Source organism: Xenopus tropicalis, chromosome 10, assembly GCF_000004195.4.
Source record: "Xenopus tropicalis strain Nigerian chromosome 10, UCB_Xtro_10.0, whole genome shotgun sequence".
Lineage (NCBI taxonomy): Eukaryota > Metazoa > Chordata > Amphibia > Anura > Pipidae > Xenopus > Xenopus tropicalis.
This window is the reverse complement of record NC_030686.2, coordinates 1,107,702-1,130,319: the sequence shown is the minus strand read 5'-3', so window position 1 is coordinate 1,130,319 and position 22,618 is coordinate 1,107,702. Positions and strand designations below refer to the sequence as shown.

The following is a 22,618-nucleotide window of genomic DNA, read 5'->3' as shown; positions in this document are numbered from 1 at the left end:
CATCTTGGTCCAGGGGCAGAACAGGAAGTGGCACCCAAGCTCGGGCAACTACAGGTGAGTACCAAGGTGGCACCGGGGATCGAGGGTGGGGTGGAGTCTCTCGGGTCTCACTTTGTCCTTACGGGTCTCACTTGGTCCTTACGGGTCTCACTTGGTCCTTACGGGTCTCACTTGGTCCTTACGGGTCTCACTTGGTCCTTACGGGTCTCACTTGGTCCTTACGGGTCTCACTTGGTCCTTACGGGTCTCACTTGGTCCTTACGGGTCTCACTTGGTCCTTTATGGGTCTCACTTGGTCCTTACGGGTCTCACTTGGTCCTTGTGTGGAACTGCTCGGCTCCAAACCCAGAGCAGAGAGTGTGGGGGGTCCCCCTAGAGATGGACACGTGGGGTCCCACCAACACTTCCCAAGCTCTGTATCAGTTCTGGGGGTGCAGGAAGGGGCTTGGGAGGAGGTTCCACACATGAGAAGTTCCGAGGAGCAAACTGGGAGGTGGGGGAGAAGCTACAGGGAACATTCTGAGACCCAGTTGGATTTTCATATTCAGTCCATGGAGATTGGACCCTCTGGGCTTTGGGTCTCGTTCCCATTCCCTAAACTCCAGCCCAGAACGTCTCCCCAGAATGATGATTTGGGGGTTCCCTACCCCCTGGGATTGTCCATCCTCATTGTGATTGGTGGGTTCTAGAGGATCTGATAACAGCCAACGAGGCCACATGGACTGGAGCTGCTCGGACTGGAGCTGTCTCGCATGGAGTTCCCATGTCTCTCCGGGGACTTTCTGCTATTAACTCTTTCCTTACAAAGGAACAGTGACACCCCCAATCCCAACTCCATTTTGTAGCCAAATGGTTTGGAGACCCTGTAGCTTCACATGGCTGGGGGGGCTGGGGACTGTAAGGGTCTCGGCTGGGGGTATTTAGGGGCCCAGGACTCCCAAGAGGCAGAGAGTGGGGCAAGATGAGTGGGGGAGGCTTCATTCCTACCCCTTCTGGTTTGGGCACAAGGGCCCGAGGGGATTGGATGAAGCCTGGGCCCCAACAGTAAGTGGTTCTAGAGTCCCTGGTCCGACCCAGGCAGCCTTGGGGCAGGAGAGTGACTGCGGGTGTCTCGCTGCTGAAGCGCTCTCTTGGGAACAGTCTGTGACTTGAGTGACCAGGGAGTGGAAAAGCCGCCCCCCAAAGTGCCCCCGCTGCACCCCCCCAGGGGCCCCTGCCCGACGTCTTCCCCTGAGCACAAAACTTACGGGGGAGCGAGTCTGGGCTGCCGGGGCCCATTGGGGGCTGTTTGGGTCTCTGTGTACTGGAAATGCCCCAGGGACTATTTTAAATCCCAGTCCGGACCTACTTTTCTCATCTACCCTTGGGGCAACAGAGGGCCAACGCTGGTGGGTTCTGGCAGGAGCACCCTAGTTCTATCACATAGCTGGAGTAGGGGGGTTCCCACGGCTGGAGTAGGTGGGTTCCCACGGCTGGAGTAGGGGGGGTTCCCACGGCTGGAGTAGGGGGGTTCCCACGGCTGGAGTAGGGGGGGTTCCCACGGCTGGAGTAGGGGGGTTCCCACGGCTGGAGTAGGGGGGTTCCCACGGCTGGAGTAGGGGAGGGTTCCCACGGCTGGAGTAGGGGGGTTCCCACGGCTGGAGTAGGGGAGGGTTCCCACGGCTGGAGTAGGGGAGGGTTCCCACGGCTGGAGTAGGGGAGGGTTCCCACGGCTGGAGTAGGGGGGTTCCCACGGCTGGAGTAGGGGAGGGTTCCCACGGCTGGAGTAGGGGGGTTCCCACGGCTGGAGTAGGGGAGGGTTCCCACGGCTGGAGTAGGGGAGGGTTCCCACGGCTGGAGTAGGGGGGGGTTCCCACGGCTGGAGTAGGGGGGGGTTCCCACGGCTGGAGTAGGGGGGGGTTCCCACGGCTGGAGTAGGGGGGGGTTCCCACGGCTGGAGTAGGGGAGGGTTCCCACGGCTGGAGTAGGGGAGGGTTCCCACGGCTGGAGTAGGGGGGGGTTCCCACGGCTGGAGTAGGGGGGGGTTCCCACGGCTGGAGTAGGGGGGTTCCCACGGCTGGAGTAGGGGAGGGTTCCCACGGCTGGAGTAGGGGAGGGTTCCCACGGCTGGAGTAGGGGGGGTTCCCACGGCTGGAGTAGGGGGGGGTCCCACGGCTGGAGTAGGGGGGGTTCCCACGGCTGGAGTAGGGGGGGTTCCCACGGCTGGAGTAGGGGAGGGTTCCCACGGCTGGAGTAGGGGGGTTCCCACGGCTGGAGTAGGGGAGGGTTCCCACGGCTGGAGTAGGGGAGGGTTCCCACGGCTGGAGTAGGGGAGGGTTCCCACGGCTGGAGTAGGGGGGGGTTCCCACGGCTGGAGTAGGGGGGGGTTCCCACGGCTGGAGTAGGGGGGGGTTCCCACGGCTGGAGTAGGGGGGGGTTCCCACGGCTGGAGTAGGGGAGGGTTCCCACGGCTGGAGTAGGGGGGTCCCTGTACTTCCCCACTTATCACCAAACCACTAGGGGGCGCTCATTAGAGCCTGATGGTGTCGTTCCCTTGTCTGGCGACTGCAAATCCAGGTACCAAGACCCTCATCACCTTCATGTGGCGGTGGGATGCTGGGAGTTATAAGAGTCACATGTTCTTTGTACTGTAACCGCCATGTTGTCCTGCAGATTAATATAGGGACCTTAGATTGTAAGCTCACTGGGGCAGGGGCTGATGGGAATGTGATAGGGACCTTAGATTGTAAGCTCACTGGGGCAGGGACTGATGGGAATGGGATAGGGACCTTAGATTGTAAGCTCACTGGGGCAGGGGCTGATGGGAATGTGATAGGGACCTTAGATTGTAAGCTCACTGGGGCAGGGACTGATGGGAATGGGATAGGGGCCTTAGATTGTAAGCTCACTGGGGCAGGGACTGATGGGAATGTGATAGGGACCTTAGATTGTAAGCTCACTGGGGCAGGGACTGATGGGAATGGGATAGGGACCTTAGATTGTAAGTTCATTGGGGCAGGGGCTGATGGGAATGGGATAGGGACATTAGAGTGTAAGCTCACTGGGGCAGGGGCTGATGGGAATGGGATAGGGACCTTAGATTGTAAGTTCATTGGGGCAGGGGCTGATGGGAATGGGATAGGGACATTAGAGTGTAAGCTCACTGGGGCAGGGACTGATGGGAATGGGATAGGGACATTAGAGTGTAAGCTCACTGGGGCAGGGGCTGATGGGAATGGGACATTAGAGTGTAAGCTCACTGGGGCAGGGGCTGATGGGAATGGGATAGGGACCTTAGAGTGTAAGCTCACTGGGGCAGGGACTGATGGGAATGGGATAGGGACCTTAGATTGTAAGTTCATTGGGGCAGGGGCTGATGGGAATGGGATAGGGACATTAGAGTGTAAGCTCACTGGGGCAGGGGCAGTTCAGGAAGGAAAAGCAGCAAAAGGTACAAAAAGAAAACCTTTAATCCCTGTGGGTAGAAGAGAGAAGTTCTGTGCTTGGCACAATCGCTCCAGCAGGTGGCGCTGTCTCACAGCCAGACAAATGGAAATTGATACCCAAGTTCCCACCCAGCACCCAGTTTCCTACTAACCCCCCCCAAGACTCCGCCCCCCGGGGTTCAATTCAGAGTCTCAGTTGATTCGATAGAAGAGACCCCCCCCCCTTGTGCAAATGTAGGTGCCTGCCGTGCCAAGCCCTATGCCCGGCCACACTTAGTGCAAGGGATGCCCGCCGCGCCCACCCACACTTAGTGCAAGGGATGCCCGCCGTGCCCACCCACACTTAGTGCAAGGGATGCCCGCAGCGCCCGGCCACACTTAGTGCAAGGGATGCCCGCCGTGCCCACCCACACTTAGTGCAAGGGATGCCCGCAGCGCCCGGCCACACTTAGTGCAAGGGATGCCCGCCGTGCCCACCCACACTTAGTGCAAGGGATGCCCGCAGCGCCCGGCCACACTTAGTGCAAGGGATGCCCGCCATGCCCACCCACACTTAGTGCAAGGGATGCCCGCCGTGCCGGCCACACTTAGTGCAAGGGATGCCCGCCGTGCCGGCCACACTTAGTGCAAGGGATGCCCGCAGCGCCCGGCCACACTTAGTGCAAGGGATGCCCGCCGTGCCGGCCACACTTAGTGCAAGGGATGCCCGCCGTGCCCACCCACACTTAGTGCAAGGGATGCCCGCCGTGCCCACCCACACTTAGTGCAAGGGATGCCCGCCATGCCCACCCACACTTAGTGCAAGGGATGCCCGCCGTGCCCACCCACACTTAGTGCAAGGGATGCCCGCAGCGCCCGGCCACACTTAGTGCAAGGGATGCCCGCCATGCCCACCCACACTTAGTGCAAGGGATGCCCGCCGTGCCGGCCACACTTAGTGCAAGGGATGCCCACCGTGCCCGGCCACACTTAGTGCAAGGGATGCCCGCCACGCCCGGCCACACTTAGTGCAAGGGATGCCCGCCGCGCCCGGCCACACTTAGTGCAAGGGATGCCCGCCACGCCCGTCCACACTTAGTGCAAGGGATGCCCGCCGTGCCAGGCCACATTTACTGCAAGGGATGCCCGCCGCGCCCACCCACACTTAGTGCAAGGGATGCCCGCCGCGCCAGGCCACACTTAGTGCAAGGGATGCCCGCCGTGCCCACCCACACTTAGTGCAAGGGATGCCCGCAGCGCCCGGCCACACTTAGTGCAAGGGATGCCCGCCGTGCCCACCCACACTTAGTGCAAGGGATGCCCGCCGCGCCAGGCCACACTTAGTGCAAGGGATGCCCGCCGTGCCCACCCACACTTAGTGCAAGGGATGCCCGCAGCGCCCGGCCACACTTAGTGCAAGGGATGCCCACCGTGCCCGGCCACACTTAGTGCAAGGGATGCCCGCCACGCCCGGCCACACTTAGTGCAAGGGATGCCCGCCGTGCCCGGCCACACTTAGTGCAAGGGATGCCCGCCGTGCCCACCCACACTTAGTGCAAGGGATGCCCGCCGCGCCCGGCCACACTTAGTGCAAGGGATGCCCGCCACGCCCGTCCACACTTAGTGCAAGGGATGCCCGCCGTGCCAGGCCACATTTACTGCAAGGGATGCCCGCTGCGCCCGGCCACACTTAGTGCAAGGGATGCCCGCCGCGCCCACCCACACTTAGTGCAAGGGATGCCCGCCGCGCCAGGCCACACTTAGTGCAAGGGATGCCCGCCGTGCCCACCCACACTTAGTGCAAGGGATGCCCGCCGCGCCCGGCCACACTTAGTGCAAGGGATGCCCGCCGCGCCCACCCACACTTAGTGCAAGGGATGCCCGCCGCGCCCGCCCACACTTAGTGCAAGGGATGCCCGCCGTGCCCACCCACACTTAGTGCAAGGGATGCCCGCCGCGCCCGGCCACACTTAGTGCAAGGGATCCCTGCCGTGCCCACCCACACTTAGTGCAAGGGATGCCCGCCGTGCCCACCCACACTTAGTGCAAGGGATGCCCGCCGTGCCCACCCACACTTAGTGCAAGGGATGCCCGCCGTGCCCGGCCACACTTGTGCAAGTGCCAGTTGGGCTGGGTGCCCCCCAATATACACAAACTGGGCTCACTATTTGGTACCGGTAGGAACTGGGCTGTGATTGGGCGGCAGACTTGGCCTGATACCCAGCACAGAGGGCAGGACCGGGCACGGGGCAGAACGGGCCACATCTGCTCTAAGGTGGGTTGGACTCTGTAGCTGCCCCACAGGTTTGGGGGGGGGACGTATGGCTGAAATACCCCATGGGAAGTGCCCCGGCACAGGGCAAGGCCTGACCCGCAAGCACCAACCCTCCCCACTCCCGAGGGCTCTTCATTACAACTGCCCCCACTCACACTCACACAAGTACCCCCACTCACCCCAGTAATAGTGCAGTCACGGTGCCCCCGCAGGGTACAAAACTCACTAATACACGTATAAAAGTTGCCCCTTACTGTGCAAAGATAGCAACAAACTGCTATTACCCCCCCAGCTGGGGTAAAAACAAGCATGCCTGGTTCCAGGAAGAAGGTGGCACTGCCCCCTGTGGGCTTGGGGAGATAGTGCCCCCTATGGGCAGGACAGTGCCGGGGGTATTTACACATAAGCCCCTGCCTGAGAAAAGCCCCCGCGCCAGGCCGAGCCCACTGGGAAGGGAATTCATTAGAAAAATCAGGAGCCTAAAACTGTCCTGGTTCCGACCCAAAGTGCCCGGCGCCTCAGTCTATGAACCTCTGACAGGCCTTCTTCCAGCGGCACGAGGTGCACCACATGTCCCGCCGCTCCATCCCATACACCTTGCGGCACTTCTTGGCTTCCCCACGCGGCTTCCTGGGAGAAACAGCAGGGGCGGGGTCAGTGAGGGGGCGGGGTCAGTGGGTGGGTAAGGGTACAGTGAGGGGGCGGGGTCAGTGGGTGGGTAAGGAGGGATCAGTGGGTGGGTAAGGGTACAGTGAGGGGATCAGTGGGTGGGTAAGGGTACAGTGAGGGGGAGGGATCAGTGGGTGGGTAAGGGTACAGTGAGTGGGCGGGGTCAGTGGGTGGGTAAGGGTACAGTGAGTGGGCGGGGTCAGTGGGTGGGTAAGGGTACAGTGAGGGGGCGGGGTCAGTGGGTGGGTAAGGAGGGATCAGTGGGTGGGTAAGGGTACAGTGAGGGGATCAGTGGGTGGTAAGGGTACAGTGAGGGGGAGGGATCAGTGGGTGGGTAAGGGTACAGTGAGGGGGAGGGATCAGTGGGTGGGTAAGGGTACAGTGAGGGCGGGGTCAGTGGGTGGGTAAGGGTACAGTGAGGGGGAGGGATCAGTGGGTGGGTAAGGGTACAAGTGAGGGGGAAGGGATCAGTGGGTGGGTAAGGGTACAGTGAGGGGGAGGGATCAGTGGGTGGGTAAGGGTACAGTGAGTGGGCGGGGTCAGTGGGTGGGTAAGGGTACAGTGAGTGGGCGGGGTCAGTGGGTGGGTAAGGGTACAGTGAGGGGGCGGGGTCAGTGGGTGGGTAAGGAGGGATCAGTGGGTGGGTAAGGGTAAGTGAGGGGATCAGTGGGTGGGTAAGGTACAGTGAGGGGAGGGATCAGTGGGTGGGTAAGGGTACAGTGAGGGGGAGGGATCAGTGGGTGGGTAAGGGTACAGTGAGGGGGGGCAGGGGGGAGGTAAGGGGGATCAGTGGGTGGGTAAGGGTACAGTGAGGGGGAGGGATCAGTGGGTGGGTAAGGGTACAGTGAGGGGGAGGGATCAGTGGGTGGGTAGGGTACAGTGAGGGGGAGGGATCAGTGGGTGGGTAAGGGTACAGTGAGGGGGAGGGATCAGTGGGTGGGTAAGGGTACAGTGAGGGGGAGGGATCAGTGGGTGGGTAAGGGTACAGTGAGGGGGCGGGGTCAGTGGGTGGGTAAGGGTACAGTGAGGGGGCGGGTCAGTGGGTGGGTAAGGGTCACAGTGAGGGGGAGGGATCAGTGGGTGGGTAAGGGTACAGTGAGGGGGAGGGGATCAGTGGGTTGGGTAAGGGTACAGTGAGGGGGAGGGATCAGTGGGTGGGTAAGGGTACAGTGAGGGGGCGGGGTCAGTGGGTGGGTAAGGGTACAGTGAGGGGGAGGGATCAGTGGGTGGGTAAGGGTACAGTGGAGGGGAGGGATCAGTGGGTGGGTAAGGGTACAGTGAGGGGAGGGATCAGTGGGTGGGTAAGGGTACAGTGAGGGGGCGGGGTCAAGTGGGTGGGTAAGGGTACAGTGAGGGGGAGGGATCAGTGGGTGGGTAAGGGTACAGTGAGGGGGAGGGATCAGTGGGTGGGTAAGGTACAGTGAGGGGCGGGGTCAGTGGGTGGGTAACAGTGAGGGGGGTCAGTGGGTGGGTAGGGTACAGTGAGGGGGAGGGATCAGTGGGTGGGTAAAGGGTACAGTGAGGGGGCGGATCAGTGGGTGGGTAAGGGTACAGTGAGGGGGCGGGGTCAGTGGGTGGGTAAGGTACAGTGAGGGGGCGGGGTCAGTGGGTGGGTAAGGGTACAGTGAGGGGGAGGGATCAGTGGTGGGTAAGGATACAGTGAGGGGGCGGGATCAGTGGGTGGGTAAGGGTACAGTGAGGGGGCGGGGTCAGTGGGTGGGTAAGGGTACAGTGAGGGGGCGGGGTCAGTGGGTGGGTAAGGTACAGTGAGGGGGCGGGGTCAGTGGGTGGGTAAGGGTACAGTGAGGGGGCGTGGTCAGTGGGGGGATAAGGGTACAGTGAGGGGGCGGGGTCAGTGGGTGGGTAAGGGTACAGTGAGGGGGAGGGATCAGTGGGTGGGTAAGGGTACAGTGAGGGGGCGGGATCAGTGGGTGGGTAAGGGTACAGTGAGGGGGCGGGATCAGTGGGTGGGTAAGGGTACAGTGAGGGGGCGGGGTCAGTGGGTGGGTAAGGGTACAGTGAGTACATAGGATATAGGCAGATGGCACAGGGGAATGGGCAGGGGAGGGATCGGGGTACCGGGGAGGGATCGGGGTACCGGGGAGGGATCGGGGTACCGGGGAGGGATCGGGGTACAGGGGAGGGATCGGGGTACAGGGGAGGGATCGGGGTACCGGGGAGGGATCGGGGTACCGGGGAGGGATCGGGGTACCGGGGAGGGATCGGGGTACAGGGGAGGGATCGGGGTACAGGGGAGGGATCGGGGTACAGGGGAGGGATCGGGGTACCGGGGAGGGATCGGGGTACAGGGGAGGGATCGGGGTACCGGGGAGGGGGGGTTCCCAGTAAGTATATGAGGCGACAGGGAGACCAAGACTCACCGGGTCAGTGGGTTGGGCTTAGAGCTGGGGGCGGCGATCACTTGGGGCTGCACCTTCTCAATTGCACTCAGCATTGGGCGGAGCTACGGGGAGAAACACGCGTTACAGACTCCCTGTGTCATGTGGTACCGCCCCCTCCCTAGTGGTACCGCCCCCTCCCTATTGTAACCTCCCCTTCCCTAGTGTAACCTCCCCTTCCCTAGTGTAACCTCCCCTTCCCTAGTGTTATCTCCCCCTCCCTAGTGTTATCTCCCCCTCCCTAGTGTAACCTGTACCTGCCCCTCCCTAGTGTTATCTCCCCCTCCCTAGTGTAACCTGTACCTGCCCCTCCCTAGTGTTATCTCCCCCTCCCTAGTGTAACCTGTACCTGCCCCTCCCTAGTGTTATCTCCCCCTCCCTAGTGTAACCTGTACCTGCCCCTCCCTAGTGTTATCTCCCCCTCCCTAGTGGTAACCTGTACCTGCCCCTCCCTAGTTGTTATTCCCCCTCCCTAGTGTTATCTCCCCCTCCTAGTGTAACCTGTACCTGCCCTCCTAGTGTTATCTCCCCCTCCTAGTGTAAACCTGTACCTGCCCCTCCCTAGTGTTATCTCCCCTCCCCTAGTGTTATCTCCCGCTCCCTAGTGTAACCTGTACCTGCCCCCTCCTAGTGTTATCTCCCCCTCCCTAGTGTAACCTGTACCTGCCCTCCCTAGTGTTATCTCCCCCTCCCTAGTGTTATCTCCCCTCCCTAGTGTAACCTGTACCTGCCCCTCCCTAGTGTTATCTCCCCCTCCCTAGTGTAACCTGTACCTGCCCCTCCCTAGTGTTACCGCCCTCCCAAGTGGTACTGCCCCTCCCTAGTGGTACTGCCCCTCCCTAGTGGTACCTCCCCCTCCCTAGTGTAACCCTCCCCTCCCTAGTGGTACTGCCCCTCCCTAGTGTAACCTGTACCTGCCCCTTCCTAGTGTTACCGCCCTCCCCTAGTGGTACCTCCCCCTCCCTAGTGTAACCCTCCCCCTCCCTAGTGGTACCGCCCCCTCCCTAGTGTAACACACCCCTTCCTAGTGGTACCTCCCCCTCCCTAGTGGTACCGCCCTCTGCCTAGTGTTACCTCCCCTCCCTAGTGGTACGGCCTCCCTAGTGGTACCGCCCCCTCCCTAGTGTAACCGTCCCCCTCCTAGTGGTACCGCCCCTCCCTAGTGTAACCTGCCCCTCCCTTGTTGGTTACACTTTGCCTCTCTAGTGGTACTGCCCCTCCCTAGTGTAACCTCCCCTTCCCTATGGTACCGCCCCCTCCCTAGTGTAACCTCCCCCTCCCTAGTGGTACCGCCCCTCCCTAGTGGTACCGCCCCCTCCCTAGTGTAACACACCCAGCTCTCCAGTTGGGGTGCCCTTGCCCCGTAAGGTTACTGAGTGGGACTCACAGTCGGGGCTCTGATGAGCAATGGGGGCGACTGCCAGGAAAATCCAACTTTGGGGGAGTCGCAACTGGTAACAGGAGCCTGAGGGGAGAGAGGAGATTCCATTTAACCCTTCTATACCCTGATCACTATCACTGCCTCCCTCTCCCCCCATCACCCCCCTGCCTCCCTCTCCCCCATCACCCCCTACCTCCTTCTCCCCCCTCCATCCCCTGCCTCCCTCTCCCCCCCATCACCCCCTGCCTCCCTCTCCCCCCTCAACCCCTGCCTCCCTCTCCCCCCATCACCCTACCTCCTCTTCTCCCCCTCCAATCCCCTGCTCACTCATCCCCCATCACCCCCTGCCTCCTCTCCCCCATCACCCCCTGCCTCCTCTTCCCCCATCACCCCTGCCTCGCCTCTCCCCCCATCACCCCCTGCCTCCCTCTCCCCTATCACCACGTCTGCCTCCCTCTCCCCCATCACCCCCTGCCTCCCCTCTCCCACCATCACCCCCTGCCTCCCCTCTCCCCCATCATCCCCTGCCTCCCTCTCCCCCCATCACCCCCTGCCGTCCCTCTCCCCCATCACCCCTGCCATCCCTGCTCCCCTCTATCCCCTGCCTCCCTCTCACCCCCTTCTCCCCGCCCATCACCCCCTGCCTCCCTCTCCCCCCATACACTCGCCCTGCCTCCCTCTCCCCAATCACCGCCTTGCCTCCCCTCGCCCCCATCACCCCTGCCTCCACTCTTCCCCATCACCCCCCTGCCTCCCTCTCCCCTCTATCCCCTCTGCCTCCCTCTCCCCTTCCCCGCCCATCACCCCTGCCTCCCTCCCGCACCCATCACCCCCTGCCTCCCTCTCCCCCCTCACCCCCTGCCTCCCCCCATCACCCCTGCCTCCCTCTCCCCCATCCACCCCCTGCCTCCCTCCCCCCCATCCATTCCATGCACCCCTGCCTCCCTCTACCCCCATCACCCCCTGTTCCTCCCTCCCCCCCATCCACCACTGCCTGCCCTGCCCCCCCATCACCCCCTGCCTCCTCTCCACCCTCCATCCCCTGCCTCCCTCTCCCCCCTTCTCCCGCCATCATCCCCTGCCTCCCTCCCCCATGCACCCCTGCCTCCCTTCCTCCCCATCACCCCCTGCCTCCCTCCCCCCATACCATCACCCTGCCTCCCTCTTCCGCCCCATCACCCCCTGCCTTCCTCCCCTGCCCATCACCCCCTGCCTCCCTCTCCCCCATCACCCCTGCCTCCCTCTCCCCCCTTCTCCGCCCATCACCCCCTGCCTCCCCCCCTGCCCTCCACCCCCTAGCCTCCTCTCCCCCATCACCCCTGCCTCCCTCTCCCCCATCACCCCCTGCCTCCCTCTCCCCCATCACCACCTGCCTCCCTCTCCCCCCATCAACCCACTGCCTCCCTCTCCCCCATCACCCCTGCCTCCCTCTCCCCCCCATCACCCCCTGCCTCCCTGCTCCCCATCACCCCCTGCCTCCCTCTCCCCCATCACCCCCTGCCTCCCTCCCCCCCCATCCATCACCCCTGCCTCCCTCTCCCCCCATCACCCCCTGCCTCCCTCCCCGCCATCACCCCTGCCTCCTCTCCCCCCATCACCCCCTGCCTCCCTCTCCCCATCCACCCCCTGCCTCCCTCTCCACCCTCCATCCCCTGCCTCCCTCTCCCCCCTTCTCCCGCCCATCACCCCCTGCCTCCCTCCCTCCATCACCCCCTGCCTCCCTCTCCCCCATCACCCCCTGCCTCCCTCTCCCCCATCACCCCTGCCTCCCTCTCCCCCTTTCTCCCGCCCATCACCCCCTGCCTCCCTCTCCCCCATCACCCCCTGCCTCCCTCTCCCCATCACCCCTGCCTCCCTCTCCCCATCACCCCCTGCCTCCCTCCCCCCATCACCCCTGCCTCCCTCTCCCCATCACCCCCTGCCTCCCTCCCCCCCCATCCATCACCCCTGCCTCCCTCTCCCCCATCACCCCCTGCTCCCTCCCCCCCATCACCCCTGCCTCCCTCTCCCCCATCACCCCCTGCCTCCCTCTCCCCCATCACCCCCTGCCTCCCTCTCCACCCTCCATCCCCTGCCTCCCTCTCCCCCTTCTCCCGCCATCACCCCCTGCCTCCCCTCCCATCACCCCTCCCATCACCCCCTGCCTCCCTCTCCCCATCACCCCTGCCTCCCTCTCCCCCATCACCCTGCCTCCCTCTCCCCTTTCTCCCGCCCATCACCCCCTGCCTCCCTCTCCCCCATCACCCCTGCCTCCCTCTTCCCCCTTTCTCCCCGCCCATCACCCCCTGCCTCCCTCTCCCCCATCACCCCTGCCTCCCTCTCCCCCTTTCTCCCGCCCATCACCCCCTGCCTCCCTCTCCCCCATCACCCCTGCGTCCCTTTCCCCCCATCACCCCCTGCCCCTCCCCCCCCACCCCTGTGCCCGGGGCTGTGCCCTTACTGGTAAGGATGGTCGGAGTGCACGTGGCACAGGTTGCCGGGCGCTGACAGACTCAGGGGGGACACGAGGGGCAGGTCGGTGCCGTTGGTGGCTCCCAGGGACATGGCGTAGGGGAAGGCTGGGGGGCCGCAGGTGGTGGGGGAGGTGGGGGTCAGGCTGGAGAGCCCGTCACTCAGGGTATCCATGGTGATATCAATCTCTGTGTAATAGAAATCCTCCTCCCCATCACTGTGCTCTAAGCTCCGCCTGCAAACAACCACATCACTGGATGGTACTGCCCCCCGGCAACCCCCCTACTGCCCCCCGGCCCCCACCTACTGCCCCCTGGCCCCCAGAGACCCAAGTACCTCACTCAGACCCAAGTGCCTCACTCGCTCACTCACTCAGACCCAAGTGCCTGTGGCCAATCAGGAGGTGCCACACAGACTCACCCCAGATGCGCCACTCGGATGTGCTTCTGGATGGCAGTTGAGGTGCTGAGAACCTTCCCACAATTCTTCCACAGGCAGCGGAACAGGATCCGACCGGAATTCTGAGAGAGAAGATAAAAGCCATGGGGGGGGGGGGCGGGGCAGAACCTGTGGCCCCTCCCTCACATTCCCTGTGGCCCCTCCTGCCCATGGGGCCCCCACTTACCCCTACAAGGAGAGCCCCTCACCTTTCTCTTTCGGGGAATCGGGTCCCCAAACAGGAGGTGGGTGGTGTCTGAGTCCTCGATAGCGGCATCCGGGGGTGCTGGGTACGGGGGGGCAGAGAGGGGGTACGGGGGGGGCATCTCCATGTACAGATCACAGGGGCTCCGGCAGATGGAGGCGGCGCTATCCCGGCACGGCCGTGCGTTACAGTCTGCAGCAACACAAGTGTCACACCTGTATCTGACCCATAATACCTCCGGCCCGGGTACCATGGTAACCCTCCCCCCCACAGCAGCACTTACCTGTGGCCCCCACACCCACAACCATGGGGCCCGATGACAAACTTGTCAGTGCAGCAGCAGCAATTGCCTCGTCCAGCCTGTGAGTGACAGGTACGTCCGGTTATTATAGGGACCCAGCATGGCAGCTCCTCCCACTCATCCATATACCCCTCCCTCTAACTCCTCCCATTGCTCCATATACCCCCCCATAACCCTCCATTGCCTCCATATACTCCCTTCCCTCCCTATAACTCCTCCCATTGCTCCATATACCCCTCCCTATAACTCCTCCTATTGCTCCATATAACCCCTCCCTATAACTCCTCCCATTGCTCCATATACCCCTCCCTATAATTCCTCCTATTGCTCCATATACCCCTCCCTATAACTCCTCCTATTACTCCATATAAACCCTCCCTATAACTCCTCCTATTGCTCCATATACCCCTCCCTATAACTCCTCCTATTGCTCCATATACCCCTCCCTATAACTCCTCCTATTGCTCCATATACCTCTCCCTATAACTCCTCCTATTGCTCCATATACCCCTCCCTATAACTCCTCCATTGCTCCATATACCCCTCCCTATAACTCCTCCCTATTGCTCCATATACCCCTCCCTATAACTCCTCCTACTGCTTCATATAACCCCTCCCTATAACTCCTCCTATTGCTCCATATACCCCTCCCTATAACTCCTCCTATTGCTCCATATACCCCTCCCTATAACTCCTGCTACTCAACCACATACCCCTCCCTATAACTCCTCCTACTCACCCATATACCCCTCTCTATAGCTCCTCGTACTCACCCACATACCCCTCCCTCTAACTCCTCCTACTCACCCATATACCCCTCCCTCTAACTCCTGCTACTCAACCACATACCCCTCCCTATAACTCCTCCTACTCACCCACATACCCCTCCCTCTAACTCCTCCTACTCACCCATATACCCCTCCCTCTAACTCCTCCTACTCATCCATATACCCCTCCCTATAACTCCTCCCATTGCTCCATATACCCCTCCCTATAACTCCTCCTATTTGCTCCATATACCCCTCCCTATAACTCCTCCTATTGCCTCCATATAACCCCTCCCTATAACTCCTCCTATTGCTCCATATACCCCTCCCTATAACTCCTCCTATTGCTCCATATACCCTCCCTATAACTCCTCCTATTGCTCCATATACCCCTCCCTATAACTCCTCCTATTGCTCCATATACCCCTCCCTATAACTCCTCCTACTGCTTCATATAACCCCTCCCTATAACTCCTCCTACTGCTCTATATACCCCTCCCTATAACTCCTCCTATTGCTCTATATACCCCTCCCTATAACTCCTCCTATTGCTCCATATACCCCTCCCTATAACTCCTCCTACTGCTTCTATATACCCCTCCCTATAACTCCTCCTATTGCTCTATATACCCCTCCCTATAACTCCTCCTATTGCTCCATATACCCCTCCCTATAACTCCTGCTACTCAACCACATACCCCTCCCTCTAACTCCTCCTACTCACCCATATACCCCTCTCTATAGCTCCTCCTACTCACCCACATACCCCTCCCTCTAACTCCTCCCACTCACCCATATACCCCTCCCTCTAACTCCTCCTACTCACCCATATACCCCTCCCTCTAACTCCTCCTACTCACCCATATACCCCTCCCTCTAGCTCCTCCTACTCACCCATTTACCCCTCCCTCTAGCTCCTCCTACTTACCCATATACCCCTCCCTCTAGCTCCTCCTACTTACCCATATACCCCTCCCTCTAGCTCCTCCTACTCACGCAATTGATCTCTCCGTGGGGCATCAGCCTAAACCTGACACACAGATGGCGGAAGAGGTAGGGTTTGTTTATACAGAGCACATTATTTTTACTTAAACCAACTTCCTTGATTAAAGGGGGAGGATAAAATGATCATTTAAATAAAGATAATTATATTTTTCCATGAAAAGAAGGAGCAGAACACAAGTCCCTTGTATTGCCCCCCCCCCGTATTAACTATTCCTGCAGTGGGAGTGGCACATAATGAGCCCGCCCCTTTGCCCTATTACCCACCCCTCGGAAGCACAGAGGGGCTGCATTTGAGCATAGACTGTAAGCTCTTCAGTACCTATGCCCCGCCCCCCTCCTCCCACTGACCTGTGTTTGGGGACAGGAATGACGGAAGAGGGCGGTGCCTGAGGGCTGTAGCTGCTGCCGCACTGGGGCTGCTGGGTAGGGAGAATATGGCGCTGGCAGTGCCCGGGGTGACACTCGGCCAGAATCCTCTCGCGTCGGGCTCCGCAGTCACAGCAGGAGAGAGGGACCTGCATGCGAGAGCAGCATCAGATTGTCAGCTCTGTGGGGCAGACAGTGATGTAAAGAGGGACGGGCGCTACAGTTACACACAACTTAATATAATGGGGGGGCTGTGTATATTCATCTACTGATCATGGCTTTACTTGCCCTTTGCACAGGGGGCACAGCTTGGCATGGGGGCAGTGGTACAGCGGGTACCTAGGGGCATTAACTAGTATAACTGATGGGCAGGGGGTACCTGGGAGGGGTGGGTGTATATTAGTGGGGGGGGGTAAGTTGGTACTTTTGGTGCCCAGGGGCATCATCTGGCGGTGGGTATTAGTGTGGGGAGGGCTCAGTAATAATGGTGCCCAGGGGTGTCTGGGTAAGTGCTGAGGGGGTGGGTATTACTGGTGCCCAGGGGTGTCTGGGTAAGTGCTGAGGGGGTGGGTATTACTGGTGCCAGGGGTTCTGGGTAAGTGCTGAGGGGGTGGGTACTACTGGTGCCCAGGGGTGTCTGGGTAAGTGCTGAGGGGGTGGGTACTACTGGTTGCCAGGGGTGTCTACCTACCCTAAAGGGGGCGGGGGCAGGGCCGGTGTGTATGTGACAGTTACCCTAGAGGGGGCGGGGCAGGGCCAGTGTGTATGTGACAGTTACCCTAGAGGGGGCGGGGGCAGGGCCGGTGTGTATGTGACAGTTACCCTAGAGGGGGCGGGGGCAGGGCCGGTGTGTATGTGACAGTTACCCTAAAGGGGGCGGGGGCAGGGCCGGTGTGTATGTGACAGTTACCCTAGAGGGGGCGGGTGCAGGGCCGGTGTGTATGTGACAGTTACCCTAGAGGGGGCGGGGCAGGTGTGTATGTGACAGTTACCCTAGAGGGGGCGGGGGCAGGGCCAGTGTGTATGTGACAGTTACCCTAGAGGGGGCGGGGGCAGGCCAGTGTGTATGTGACAGTTACCCTAGAGGGGGCGGGGCTGGTGTGTATGTGACAGTTACCCTAGAGGGGCAGGGCCCAGTGTGTATGTGACAGTTACCCTAAAGGGGGGCGGGCAGGGCCGGTGTGTATGTGACAGTTACCCTAGAGGGGGCGGGGCAGGGCCGGTTGTATGTGACAGTTACCCTAGAGGGGGCGGGGGCAGGGCCGGTGTGTATGTGACAGTTACCCTAGAGGGGGCGGGGCAGGGCCAGTGTGTATGTGACAGTTACCCTAGAGGGGCGGGGGCAGGGCCGGTGTGTATGTGACAGTTACCCTAGAGGGGGCGGGGCAGGGCCGGTGTGTATGTGACAGTTACCCTAAAGGGGGCGGGGGCAGGGCCGGTGTGTATGTGACAGTTACCCTAGATGGGGCGGGGAAGGCCGGTGTGTATGTGACAGTTACCCTAGAGGGGGCGGGGCAGGTGTGTATGTGAGTTACCCTAGAGGGGCGGGGGCAGGGCCAGTGTGTATGTGACAGTTACCCTAGAGGGGGCGGGGCAGGGCCAGTGTGTATGTGACAGTTACCCTAGAGGGGGCGGGCTGGTGTGTATGTGACAGTTACCCTATGAGGGGGGGCAGGGCCAGTGTGTATGTGACAGTTACCCTAAGGGGCGGGGGGGGCAGGGCCGGTGTGTATGTGACAGTTACCCTTAGGGGGGCGGGGGCAGGGCCAGTGTGTATGTGACAGTTACCCTAGAGGGGGTGGGGCAGGGCCGGTGTGTATTGTGACAGTTACCCTAGAGGGGGCGGGGCAGGGCCGGTGTGTATGTGACAGTTACCCTAGAGGGGGTGGGGCAGGGCCGGTGTGTATGTGACAGTTACCCTAGAGGGGGCGGGGCAGGGCCAGTGTGTATGTGACAGTTACCCTAGAGGGGGGGGCAGGGCCGGTGTGTATGTAACAGTTACCCTAGAGGGGGTGGGGGCAGGGCCGGTGTGTATGTGACATGTTACCCTAGAGGGGGTGGGGGTTCTTATGTTGCCGGTGTGTATGTACGACAGTTACCCTAGAGGGGGCGGGGCAGGGCCAGTGTGTATGTGACAGTTACCCTAATTTATTTGTTATGTGTTGTGTTCTGGTGTGCTTATTTGTTGGCCGGGTGTATGTGACAGTTACCCTAAAGGGGGCGGGGGCAGGGCCGGTGTGTATGTGACAGTTACCCTAAAGGGGCGGGGCAGGGCCAGTGTGTATGTGACAGTTACCCTAGAGGGGGCGGGGCAGGGCCGGTGTGTATGTGACAGTTACCCTAGAGGGGGCGGGGCTGGTGTGTATGTGACAGTTACCCTAAAGGGGGCAGGGCCAGTGTGTATGTGACAGTTACCCTAAAGGGGGCGGGGGCAGGCCGGTGTGTATGTGACAGTTACCCTAGAGGGGGCGGGGCAGGGCCAGTGTGTATGTGACAGTTACCCTAGAGGGGGCGGGGCAGGGCCGGTGTGTATGTGACAGTTACCCTAGAGGGGGCGGGGCTGGTGTGTATGTGACAGTTACCCTAGAGGGGGCAGGGCCGGTGTGTATGTGACAGTTACCCTAGAGGGGGCGGGCAGGGCCAGTGTGTATGTGACAGTTACCCTAAAGGGGGCGGGGCAGGGCTGGTGTGTATGTGACAGTTACCCTAGAGGGGGCGGGGCAGGGCCGGTTGTATGTGACAGTTACCCTAGAGGGGGCGGGGCAGGGCCGGTGTGTATGTGACAGTTACCCTAGAGGGGACGGGGCAGGGCCGGGTGTATGTGACAGTTACCCTAGAGGGGGCGGGGCTGGTGTGTATGTGACAGTTACCCTAGAGGGGGCGGGGCCGGTGTGTATGTGACAGGTTACCCTAGAGGGGGCGGGGCCGGTGTGTATGTGACAGTTACCCTAGAGGGGGCGGGGCTGGTGTGTATGTGACAGTTACCCTAGAGGGGGCGGGCCGGTGTGTATGTGACAGTTACCCTAGAGGGGCGGGGCCGGTGTGTATGTGACAGTTACCCTAGAGGGGGCGGGGCTGGTGTGTATGTGACAGTTACCCTAGAGGGGCGGGGCCGGTGTGTATGTGACAGTTACCCTAGAGGGGCAGGGCCGGTGTGTATTGGACAGTTACCCTAGAGGGGGCGGGGCAGGGCCAGTGTGTATGTGACAGTTAACCCTAGAGGGGGCGGGGCAGGGCCAGTGTGTATGTGACAGTTACCCTAGAGGGGGCGGGGCAGGGCCGGTGTGTATGTGACAGTTACCCTAGAGGGGGCGGGGCTGGTGTGTATGTGACAGTTACCCTAGAGGGGGCGGGGGCAGGGCCAGTGTGTATGTGACAGTTACCCTAAAGGGGCGGGGGCAGGGCCGGTGTGTATGTGACAGTTACCTAAGAGGGGGGCGGGGCAGGGCCAGTGTGTATGTGACAGTTACCCTAGAGGGGGCGGGGCAGGGCCGGTGTGTATGTGACAGTTACCCTAGAGGGGGCGGGGCTGGTGTGTATGTGACAGTTACCCTAGAGGGGGCAGGGCCAGTGTGTATGTGACAGTTACCCTAGAGGGGGCGGGGCAGGGCCAGTGTGTATGTGACAGTTACCCTAAAGGGGGCGGGGCAGGGCCGGTGTGTATGTGACAGTTACCCTAGAGGGGGCGGGGCAGGGCCTGGTGTGTATGTGACAGTTACCCTAGAGGGGGCAGGCAGGGCCAGTGTGTATGTGACAGTTACCCTAGAGGGGGCGGGGCAGGGCCGGTGTGTATGTGACAGTTACCCTAGAGGGGGCGGGGCTGGTGTGTATGTGACAGTTACCCTAGAGGGGGCGGCCGGTGTGTATGTGACAGTTACCCTAGAGGGGCGGGGCCGGTGTGTATGTGACAGTTACCCTAGAGGGGCGGGGCTGGTGTGTATGTGACAGTTACCCTAGATGGGGGCGGGGCAGGGCCGGTGTGTATGTGACAGTTACCCTAGAGGGGGCGGGGCATGGGCCAGTGTGTATGTGACAGTTACCCTAGAGGGGCGGGGGCAGGGGCCGGTGTGTATGTGACAGTTACCCTAAGGGGGCGGGGGCAGGGCCGGTGTGTATGTGACAGTTACCTCAAAAATGGGGGCGGGGGCAGGGCCGGTGTGTATGTGACAGTTACCCTAGAGGGGGCGGGGGAAGGGCCGGTGTGTATGTGACAGTTACCCTAGAGGGGCGGGGCAGGTGTGTATGGGAGTTACCCTAGAGGGGCGGGGGGCAGGGCCAGTGTGTATGTGACAGTTACCCTAGAGGGGGCGGGGCAGGGCCAGTGTGTATGTGACAGTTACCCTAGAGGGGCGGGGGCTGGTGTGTATGTGACAGTTACCCTAGAGGGGGCAGGGCCAGTGTGTATGTGACAGTTACCCTAAAGGGGGCGGGGGCAGGGCCGGTGTGTATGTGACAGTTACCCTAGAGGGGCGGGGGGCAGGGCCAGTGTGTATGTGACAGTTACCCTAGAGGGGGTGGGGCAGGGCCGGTGTGTATGTGACAGTTACCCTAGAGGCGGGGCAGGGCCGGTGTGTATGTGACAGTTACCTAGAGGGGGGTGGGGGCAGGCCGGTGTGTATGTGACAGTTACCCTAGAGGGGGCGGGGCAGGGCCGGTGTGTATGTGACATTACCCTAGAGGGGGCGGGGCAGGGCCAGTGTGTATGTGACAGTTACCCTAAGAGGGGGCGGGGGCAGGGCCGGTGTGTATGTGACAGTTTACCCTAAAGGGGGCGGGGGCAGGGCCGGTGTGTATGTGACAGTTACCCCTAGGGGAGCCGGGGGCCAGGCAGTGTGTATGTGACAGTTACGCTAGAGGGGGCGGGGCAGGGCCGGTGTTGTATGTGACAGTTACCTAAGAGGGGGCGGGGCTGGGTGTGTATGTGACAGTTACCCTAAAGGGGGCAGGGCCAGTGTGTATGTGACAGTTACCCTAAAGGGGGCGGGGGCAGGGCCGGTGTGTATGTGACAGTTAACCCTAGAGGGGGCGGGGTCAGGGCCAGTGTGTATGTGACAGTTACCCTAGAGGGGGCGGGGCAGGGCCGGTGTGTATGTGACAGTTACCCTATGAGGGGGCGGGGCTGGTGTGGTATGTGACAGTTCCCTAGAGGGGGCGGGGCCGGTGTGTATGTGACAGTTAACCCTAGAGGGGGCGGGGCCGGTGTGTATGTGACAGTTACCCTAGAGGGGGCGGGGCTGGTGTGTATGTGACAGTTACCCTAGAGGGGGCGGGGCTGGTGTGTATGTGAGTTACCCTAGAGGGGGCGGGCCGGTGTGTATGTGACAGTTACCTAGAGGGGGCGGGGCCGGTGTGTATGTGACAGTTTACCCTAGAGGGGGCGGGGCCGGTGTGTATGTGACAGTTACCCTAGAGGGGGCGGGGGCAGGGCCGGTGTGTATGTGACAGTTACCCTAGAGGGGGCGGGGCAGGCAGGTGTGTATGTGAACAGTACCGCTAGAGGGGGCGGGGCAGGGCGGGTGTGTTATGTGACAGTTACCCTAGAGGGGGCGGGGCAGGGCGGTGTGTATGTGACAGTTACCCTAGAGGGGCGGGGCTGGTGTGTATGTGACAGTTACCCTAGAGGGGGCGGGGCAGGTGTGTATGTGACAGTTACCCTAGAGGGGGCAGGGCCAGTGTGTATGTGACAGTTACCCTAGAGGGGGCGGGGCCGGTGTGTATGTGACAGTTACCCTAGAGGGGGCAGGGCCAGTGTGTATGTGACAGTTACCCTAGAGGGGGCGGGGCCGGTGTGTATGTGACAGTTACCCTAGAGGGGGCGGGGCCGGTGTGTATGTGACAGTTACCCTAGAGGGGGCGGTGCCGGAGGGTCGGTATAAGTGCCCCACCCACTCCCGTTACCTCCGCTCCCTGCCAGGCCCCGGGTTCCCGCACGCCTCCCATGCTGTCCCGGGGAGCTCGGAGCGGGAGTGCGGTGCTCACAGCCGCCATATTCGGGAGGCGGGGAAAAACCGAGCAGGAGAAGGCGCGCACCGGGACCACGCCCCCCTCTCCGTCCCGCCACGCCCACTCGCCTCCGCCGCTCCCATTGGTCGAGCGGGAACATCAACAAACGGCACGCCCCTTGGCACGTGGCCAAACCCCCTGTTCCCATTGGCTGCGGATTGTTGTTGTTTTCCCAACGGTCCGGTCACATGCTCAGGGGAGGGGCGGGGCCGCCGTCGTCCTTGTCACTATAAGTACCGCCCACTTCCGGGAGCCTGGGCGCAAACATAACGTTGATCGGAGACTGGGACCGGAAGTGCTACATTTACAGTTATTCAGTAAATATAAGTATAAATACACAGGGAGTGAGTAGGGGCTCCCACAGAGCTTACAGTCTGACTGCTGGTTACTAGGTAACGAGATGCCTAGCAACTAGTGCCAAGCCGGGCCCCACTGTGTCCCCTCATGTTACTGCCCCAATATGGCTGCCGGGTGCCCATAGCCCCTCCCCTGTACTGGTGCGGCTCCCGGGGCTTCTCATTGGCTGAAACGGGCAGAAATGTCTTTGGCCTCCGGATTGTGCGGGGGGAGCAGTGATGTGCCCCCAACTGCCCCCAACTGCCCCTAACCCTGCCCCCAACTGCCCCTAACCCTGCCCCCACTGCCCAACCTGCCCCAACTCTGCCCCCAACCTGCCCCCAACTGCCCCCAACCCTGCCCCAACTGCCCCAAAACCTGCCCCCAACTCTGCCCGGCCACAAACCCTGCCCCAACTGCCCCTAACCCTGCCCCAACTGCCCCCAACCCTGCCCCCAACTCTGCCCCCAACCCTGCCCCCAACTGCCCCAACCCTGCCCCCAACTGCCCCCAACCCTGCCCCCAACCCTGCCCCCAACTGCCCCTAACCCTGCCCCAACTGCCCCCAATCCAATGCCCCAACCCTACCCCACTGCCCCTAACCCTGCCCCAACTGCC

General features: G+C 61.5%; 2 protein-coding genes across 3 annotated transcripts in view; one reads left to right on the top strand and one right to left on the bottom strand.

The window, feature by feature from the left end:
* sox18 (SRY-box 18) overlaps nt 1–22,618 on the top strand; it is a gene marked incomplete at its 3' end in the record, with an annotated part of 354,190 nt that overhangs the window by 256,164 nt on the left and 75,408 nt on the right.
* slc2a4rg (SLC2A4 regulator) lies at nt 3,427–21,941 on the bottom strand. Of its 2 annotated transcripts, none has more exons than XM_031894687.1 (9): nt 21,560–21,941; nt 15,644–15,810; nt 13,506–13,582; nt 13,227–13,414; nt 13,000–13,100; nt 12,571–12,814; nt 10,135–10,215; nt 8,730–8,812; nt 3,427–6,309 (listed from the first exon to the last, which is right to left on the bottom strand). In XM_031894687.1, exons 1-9 carry the CDS (start codon nt 21,647–21,649, stop codon nt 6,198–6,200), a joined length of 1,143 nt encoding a protein of 380 aa, XP_031750547.1. In that variant the 5' UTR covers nt 21,650–21,941; the 3' UTR covers nt 3,427–6,197. The 2 variants fall into 2 exon arrangements, with proteins under 2 accessions (XP_031750547.1, XP_031750548.1); XM_031894688.1 differs by having other exon boundaries at nt 15,644–15,842; nt 21,560–21,647.

Excerpts from the sequence above, each read along its gene's own strand:
- slc2a4rg (XM_031894687.1), bottom strand. The coding sequence starts at position 21,649 with ATGGCGGCTGTGAGCACCGCACTCCCGCTCCGAGCTCCCCGGGACAGC. Across the intron at positions 13,415-13,505 it reads TGTGGGTGTGGGGGCCACAG|ACTGTAACGCACGGCCGTGC; the intron begins GTAAGTGCTGCT and ends GTGTTGCTGCAG. Across the intron at positions 8,813-10,134 it reads TGCTCATCAGAGCCCCGACT|CTCCGCCCAATGCTGAGTGC; the intron begins GTGAGTCCCACT and ends TTCTCCCCGTAG.